This window comes from Musca autumnalis, unplaced genomic scaffold, assembly GCF_047663935.1.
Source record: "Musca autumnalis isolate F117 unplaced genomic scaffold, ASM4766393v1 scaffold_2, whole genome shotgun sequence".
NCBI lineage: Eukaryota > Metazoa > Arthropoda > Insecta > Diptera > Muscidae > Musca > Musca autumnalis.
In genome coordinates, this window is record NW_027411755.1 from 235,939,936 (window position 1) to 235,948,300 (window position 8,365).

The following is an 8,365-nucleotide window of genomic DNA, read 5'->3' on the forward strand; positions in this document are numbered from 1 at the left end:
TGATAAGTTGGGCGCCACCAATACTGTCGTATCGCACGGTTAAGTCCTCGAATAATTAATGTGGAGGTGACATGCAGCGCTATTATTGTGCTGTGCTGCATGTCAGTAACTGGCTAGGTATTTCTGACACTTTTGTTAAGTTGGGCGCCACCAATAATGTCCTATCACACGGCTTCTTCTGGTTGACTCCTCGACAAATGTGTGTGGAGATGATTTACAGCGCTGTTGTAGTGCTGTGCTGCTTACGGAAATCATGCTGAAGATCGGATTGCCATTTTTAACGAGGGTGAGGAGTAAAATCTCGAGAGTCCTTGCTACGACAGACAAAAACAAAATTCGTCTGTAGAATTTACCTTTGCCGGCATCCTTGCCTATCTTCAGTAGCGGGGTTACCCTGCCTATTTTCAAGACTATGGGAACGATGGGGAAGATTAAAAACTCCCGGCTCATCCAGCTGCCTCAGCATTATCATCGAAATTCGGTCAGGGTCAAATGCTTTGGATAATTTAGCGCTCCTAATGGCATTGTAACATCCACATCATCCAATGTAAATTGTGGTGGTTCCTCATCGGCAAGAAGATGTCTTATGCGACGTACTCTTCTCTTCGCCCTGTTACTGCTCGACAAACAGTCGATTGAAATAACTTCCGTACTTTTTCGGATGAGTCAGCGTAACATCGCCAAAAGTGACTGAGGTTATATCTTCCTTTTTTCCGGGGTTCTAGAGTGACTTAACCAGTGCCCATTATTCCGACTCCAATGTTGCAACTCTTCAGATGATATGGCCGCTTGAGCTTACTTTTATGATGATCTAGTCAATTATTACGCTTTGGTGTACCGAAAAATCCGTTAACATCCAATGTCAGCTCCCTGTATCTTGGGTCACTGGGGTTGGCTCGATTAAGCTAGTCCCGCTGCCTCTGCTGGAAAATTTGGTCTCAAATTAGTACGGAAAATAGTTTTGTTCAAAATACTCGCAAATGCGACATCGTTCGCCATATAAAAAGCTGTTTATAGGTTTAATTCTACCTTGCTGAACATGGCAGGTGTCCGGTCATTAAAGTTCAAACAGTCTTAACCATTCCTAACAGTAACAAAGACTGCAACTTATGTATATGACCATTTTGACCCAATAGCGTTAAAATTCTCTCGAAAAATTAATGAATTCGCTTCGATCTTCCAAAAAATACTCTTTTAAAAATTTCCCAATAATTCTTGCTCTTCTTTTTTTTCAGACTCGCGAAGTGAAACCTTCTGTTCATTTAGAACGTTTTATACACTTTTGGCTGGGCGAAAAGGTCTCGGAACAAAAACGTTCCAATGTTGCACACAAAATACAAGAGCTGGACTCTTATTTCAATAATGTGGCAGTGGAATATCGGGAAACACACGGCAATGAGAGTGCACGATTTTTGTCATACTTTAAAAAGGGAATAACGTAAGTTGATCAATCGAACCTTTGATTTGGAATATTTAAATATAATTTATTTGTTCCTTCCAGTATTAAATGCGGCCTACATTTAAATTCCGCTGAACCGAATCGTTTGTATCAGGTCTATGGACGCAAATGGTTGCGTTGTGTTGAAATGCCCACAATTGCCTGGGAACATTTCGGGGCCGATTATGTTATGCTCCTAGCAACGGCAAATCATTTGTATGTTTGGATTGGACGTTCATCGAGTAATGTGGAACGTCGTAATGCCATTGAATTGGCCACTAAATGGCAAGGGGACAATAGTAAACTAACCATTGTCGATGATGGTTATGAACAATCAATGCCGGAGAAGCGTAAAAATGAGTGGAATACATTTTTGCCACTATCACAGAGGTCTGTGTGTCAAAATTCCCCAGTGCAGGAGAAACCCGTATGTAATAAGTTGAAAATCTATAAATGCTGTTATCGCAATAATCGTCTGCACTTGGATCAACTGGATGTGGTTATACCAACACGTGAAGATTTTAGCGATTCCACAACGGCCTATGTTTTGGATGGTTTCGCTCAGGGTATATGGTTGTGGGTGGGTAGCCAGGCATCGCAGCAGGACAAGACCAATGCCATGGGTAATGGTAGGGCGTTTGTTAAGAAGGTACGAAGGGTCACGTTTAAAAATCAATATTTTGGAAATTATAATTTTTTTCTTTATTGCAGAAGAAATATCCCTACAGCACTCCAGTTGTACGCGTCATTGAAGGCCATGAACCAGCTGAATTCGTACGCCTATTTCCCTCTTGGCATGGTGATTGTAATGAACTGCAAATAAAACCAACTTCAACAATTTTGGGTAAATTCGATTCAATGACCTTGTGTCAGAGACCCAAAATGGCGGCCGAAACCCAGCTAATCGATGATGGTTCAGGAGAACGTAAAATCTTTCGCATTACCAAAGATCAAGTGATCGAAATGCCAACAACAAAGGCTGTCTATTTTACCACCCTGAATTCATATGTTGTCCAATATACGGTTGTGGTAAGTATTCGGAGTTTTAATTTTTTTCTTTACTTAAGCTGATGGAATAGAAGAAAGATCATTGTGATCGCTATCACACTTGCTGGATTAAGGACTCAGTTGCATCTGGGCGATGGTTCATTCATCACAGATTACCGTGACTCGGCTAATTAAATTTGTTTCTATCTTCTCTTTACAGAGCTGGTCCATGAATCCTAATGACAGTGAAAGTGTTGGCATCAAACAAATCATCTATCAATGGAACGGCTCAGAAGCCTCAACGGAAATTACAAATAAAGCTGAAAAATTTGCCACAAATCTATTCGATACAGCCACGCAGAAAACCATGTTTGTGCAAATGTCAGAATACGATGAAACCCCACACTTTTTGCAAATGTTCGAAGGAAAACTGATAATCCTACTCAGCGATCGCAATTTACCACATAACAATAATAACAACAACAATAACCACATTATCTCCAACGGGCTGAATGGCCACGATTCCGAAAGTTTGGTACTTAAAGTATTTGGAGATGCCACCTACAATGCCAAAGCTGTTGAAGTTTTCCCACTCACCTCAATGTCATCCAAAGAATGTTTTGTTGTTAAATCACAACATGTTTGGGTATGGTGTGGCCAGTCATCGACAGGTGATGCACGAGAATTGGCCAAAAATATTGGTGCTCTGCTGGGTGAAAGTTCCTTGGTTTTAGAGGGTAAAGAACCCAAAGAATTTTGGCGTTCTGTAACAAGTCTTATGAACCAAAGTCTTATTACGAATGGTCATTCACCCAATAACAGTAGCAGTAATGGCAGTTCCAGTATTGGTACTATATCGCCCATTAATTCGAATGGTAGTAGCTGTGGTACAACAACAACAACACAATATCTTAACTCCTGCTCACCACCCAATGCAAAACCGCGTTTTCAGGCACAGCTATTTGCCGTTTGGAATTTACGTAACAAATTCTTTTCCGAAGAAATTTTGGCCTATGATCAAATGGATCTATCGCCAGAATGTATGTATATTTTGGATGCCGGTATTATAACCTATGTTTGGTTGGGTAAATATGTAAGCCTACATGAGAAGGGAAAATATTTGAGTTTGGCTCAAAGCTATTTGGAAACTGTACCAATTGCCCGGAGGCCAACCACAGCTATTGGAGTGATACATCAAAATGATGAACCGAATGTTTTCAAGGGATTCTTTGACGCATGGAATACCGGCTTGTGGAATGTAAGTATAGACATTTATTGTGGTGATTATGAAAGTATTTAAAATTGTTTCATTTCTTATAGAATTATGTGAATTATGAACAGAAACGCCAAATTGCCTCATCAGGCTCGAATGTACTTACAAATGGCACTGGAAATGGTTCACTACCAGAAAATGGTGAAAATGGCAAATTGCCACCTTCCATCTTGAATAATCAAAAAGATTTCGATCGTCATCAAAAGTATCCCATTGTAATGTTGCAGCAGGAAATCGATTTATTACCCGAGGAAGTGAATCCCCTAAAGAGGGAGGTGAGTATTCGAATATATTTTAGCAAAAAATACTCTATAAATAAAAATAAATAAATTTATTATTATAAACATAAAATTTTAAAATAAATAAATTTAATATTAAGAAGGTTTTTTTAAGAAAGTTATATGTTATTTAATTCATCCACTGTCCAATATCTTATATTATCTTACTACAATATCCATTGTTTTCAAATTGTTTTACAATTTTAATAAATAATATTCAAATATTTGCAAATGTTAACAGATTACTATGCATTTTGTCATTAAGTGTTTAAAATTCTTCAATTTTCCATTACATAACCTCATTTGTTTCTTATTTCTTCCAGGTCCACTTAACCCATGATGATTTCGTATCCCTCTTCAATATGTCCTTCTATGAATTTGATGAATTGCCCGCTTGGAAACAACAGGAATTAAAAAAGAAACACAAACTCTTTTAAATATATATTTTTTTGATCTTTATATTATTTTATAGAAATTAATGTTAATTTAAAAAAAAAAAAAAACAAAAACTTTGTATTATTCCAAAATTATCTACTGCATATATTGGAAACAAAATTACAAAAGCAAATTCAAGTATTTCTGTAATATAAAACATCAGCAACAAGAAATCTTTTTGTCTTTCTTATTTCTATTAAAATATTGAAAAAATATACGATATATAAATATATTACCATAAATAAAAATATTACAATGTTATATATAATAAATACATACATATACTTATTTTGAATAAATATATTTGTAATGAATTAATTTAAAATACATTATTTGTTGTTTTTGGGGATTCTTATTAAAGAGAATATTTTTGTAGAGAATAAGGTTAGGTTTGTATAATTTCAACTTCATCAGAATCAGGTTCATCGCCAGATGCTGAAATATAAATGTATTAATTCATGTATTCCAGTATTTTTTAAAAAGTGATAAACTATGCAATATCCTAGACCCACATAACACAAATGTTATATAATATAAAACATAAAATATAAAATATATAACATAAAATATAAATTATTAAATATAAAATAAGAAATATAAAATCAAATAAAAATATATGAAATATCAAAGATAAAATACAATATATAAAATACCTATATTTTATAGATTATAAAGTATAAATTAATGTACTTATAAGGTCAACTGGCATAGGATATCATCATAATATGATGGTACATATTTTCATACACTTACTTGGTGATCCACCTGTAGCAATTCCTTTAAAAATTCTAGAAAATATTTGTAAAAAATTTAACAGCATTTCCAATAATTGATCCATGGCCAAATAAAGTTAAATGGTATACAAATGAATGTCATTAAAATCAGTCATCTATGAAGAACTAGAAAAATCCATGTTTTGATATTCTGCGGTATATTATTATGACTCTTCGGAATCACCACCGTCATCACCACCTGTAAAATACGGAATGAAAAGATTTTTGAAATAGAAATATTCTATAATTTTTAGGCAAAGGATTAACATAACATTAGGAAAATAATTTCAAAAGAAATTCTTTATTTTACACAAATTTTAAGCACATCCGTCATAAAACTAAGCATTCATTGGAATGCTGTATACCGTTTCGTATTTTTTACCGTTTTTCTATCACTTACCTCCAAATGGTAATAAGCTCATAATCATATCGAATAAACCTTGTAACAGCTCGAAAAACATATTGAACTCTTTTTTATTTTTGCCCTCTTCTCCTTGGTTTTAGAAACTGTATTCGTGGACAACTTTAATGGAACTGAAGTAAACACTTTCAACTGTTTGTCGACGTGTTACAGTTGGAATAAATAATTACAATTTTCTAAAATATGAATTGTATTTTAAAAATGTGTATTAAATTTGAAGATAATTAGGGTCATTTATCTGCTTCGAAAATCAAATAATTTCCATTAAACATTTTGAACACAAAATGGATAAATAATGGACAGATTCAAAGGTTCCTAACATAAATTCATTTGTAGTTTATGGAATGATTTCCATTTAAAATTTAAGCGATATGAATTTTATGCTATAGACACTTTCAATTTAGAGTTTAATTAAAACCGGTTTGATGTAAATGTATTCTAAGCTCTTTAGTGCATGAAGTTAAAATGTTTTCCACACAAAAACTAGGTATATATGATGTAGACACTCTCTCCTTCCTATCTAACATAGATCCCATTATCCTTTTTCACTTTGCAAAGCACTTATCCTGGCTTGGCTAAGGTTCATAACTACTAAAAATGTTCCTTCTATTTCTAATAAAGCAATCGATCAACAACACTGCTACACTCTGGAAATGTACTTTTCTAAATCCTCGGTGTGATCCTGTACCAACGCCTAAGTTGGAAAAGGAGCACTGAGGAGAGGGCAAAGAGGGGTTTTATGGCAGCCTACTCCTGCAAGAACTCCATCAGTAAAAGTTGGGGCCTCAGACCAAAGGTCATACACTGGTTATATGATACAGTGGTTCTTCCCATACTTACCTATGGCGGGCTTGTCTGGTGGCATGCTCTCGGGAATAGTGCACTTCTGTCCAAATTATCCAGTGTTCAAAGAGCTGCATCTCTGCTCATCTCTGGTGCCATCAGAAGCACACCTCGTGATACTTGATCTCCAACCCCTGGATATCACTACTCATTTTCAGGCGGCGAGGACAGCTTTCAGGTTCAGAGAGACAGGGGTGTGGCAGTGTTCAGGATTGGGACATGCAAAGGTCCTCTCTTCTTTTACCGAAATACTTGAGTTTAGTGGACTCAATCACATTAGTGATTATATACCCACTTCACTCAACTTCAACCCAATAAACGTTACAATTCCCAGCAGGGATGCCTGGTCTAATGACAGTCCTTCGGCTCCAAGATGGAGGATGACACAGGAGCCGGGGTCTACTGCGAGAACCTACCAATTAAACAATCCTTCAAACTCAATGATAATTGCAGCGTCTTTCAGGCAGAGATTTTTGCAATCAGGAAGGCAGTGGAGATGGTCAAAGAACTTGGGAGTAGCCTTAAAGGATCCGTGACTATATTTGTCGATAGTCAAGCGACCTTAAGGCCCTCAAGTCGTGGACCATAAATTCAAAAGCTATCCTTGACTGTAAAAACGCTCTACTTGAAGTACGTGATATCGTTGGTCTTTGCTGGGTTCCAGGACACAGTGATATAGAGGGGAACGAAGAGGCGGATGAACTAGCACGGGGTGGCTCTCAGTCGATTGACCTACCAATAGAGTCATCTACCAGACCAAAGTGCTATTACATCCGAAAACTTCGCGGCTTCTTTCTTGAGAAGGCAGGGCAAAGACGGCAAACGGAACCTGGTTGCAAGGTATCCAAGGCAATCTGGCCTAGCTACTATCAATGCAGAATCAATTCTCTCTTTCCACTAAATAAGTTAGGGATAAAGACCACTGTAGGATTCATTACCGGTCATAAAAACTGCATTTCTGTATCACAACCTCAGCAACCACACACCCACATCCATAACACATCACTTCAGAATAGACCAATGGATTAATCACCACACACCACCATATGAACATAAAAAATATGCAGCTCTTACCACAACCTCAGCAATCACACACTCACATCCATAACCAGCAGCCACCTCTCACAAGTGTCCATTTTCATCACATCAAACCACTTACATCAATAAAATCTGCAATAGACCAACCACTAGACACAACTTCTTTTAAGGACCTCAAGGTCTCCGAGTGGAGTAGCTGCCAACAATGGTAGCTGCGCGTCCTAAAACCAAACCAAACCAATCATTTTTATTTCTGATACATTTAGTTGCATTTTCGAGGAACAATGCATGAGTGTGCAATTGAAATATTTTGACGAAGTTTAAACAACACAAAGCAATTGACGATACGTAAGTCAGCCATAGTCTGTCATCTTTATGACACTGGCAGAAAATTGTTAACTTTCCGTTTTTCACTACTATTTATAACGCCAATCACAAGGCCTACTTATAGAATACCATTCTTAATATTCTTAGGGGTCGATTATGTATAGCAACTCAACTGTAGTTGCGTTGCCAATGCAATTAAAATGAGTAAAAAGGTCGGAAAAGTTTGTCAAATTCAATCAACATCAGTATTTTGAACCTTCAGCTATTATTTTAATTGTAAAAAAGTAAAAATTTTAATGCGAAAAAAGAAAATTCTATTACTAAATTTGCTGTGGGCAACGCAACTGAAGTTGGGATGCTATCCATAATCGACCCCTTAAAAAAATTTTATACCCTTTATATACTTTAGGTCTTCTCATGGAAGTCACTTAGTTCCTATCGTAGAAGACCCTTAGGTCCTTTCATGGTCTTCTTATGGAAAAACGTGGTATCCTATGCTAGTGGACCCTTAAAAGCACATTAATTTATAATAATATAATAATTGTTCCACAA

General features: G+C 36.3%; 1 protein-coding gene and 1 long non-coding RNA gene across 5 annotated transcripts in view; one reads left to right on the forward strand and one right to left on the reverse strand.

Moving 5' to 3' along the window:
- Positions 1-4,633, forward strand: part of qua (villin like protein quail) — an 81,220-nt gene extending 76,587 nt beyond the window's left edge. For 2 of the 4 annotated variants that reach the window (XM_073971041.1, XM_073971043.1), the window contains exons 4-9: positions 1,236-1,438; positions 1,502-2,087; positions 2,150-2,467; positions 2,646-3,683; positions 3,746-3,973; positions 4,300-4,584. In XM_073971041.1, the coding sequence (XP_073827142.1) occupies positions 1,236-1,438; positions 1,502-2,087; positions 2,150-2,467; positions 2,646-3,683; positions 3,746-3,973; positions 4,300-4,413 (2,487 nt within the window). In that variant the 3' untranslated portion in view covers positions 4,414-4,584. Of the gene's footprint in view, positions 1-1,235; positions 1,439-1,501; positions 2,088-2,149; positions 2,468-2,645; positions 3,684-3,745; positions 3,974-4,299 lie in introns of all 4 variants that reach the window. The other 2 variants (XM_073971040.1, XM_073971042.1) reach the window with 2 other exon arrangements.
- A 113-nt stretch (positions 4,634-4,746) lies between these two features.
- On the reverse strand, positions 4,747-7,594 carry LOC141395362 (uncharacterized). The gene is made up of 3 exons (XR_012410616.1): positions 6,446-7,594; positions 5,165-5,383; positions 4,747-4,846 (listed from the first exon to the last, which is right to left on the reverse strand). It is a non-coding gene; the product is annotated as an uncharacterized lncRNA (long non-coding RNA).
- Between the last annotated feature and the right edge of the window lie 771 nt (positions 7,595-8,365).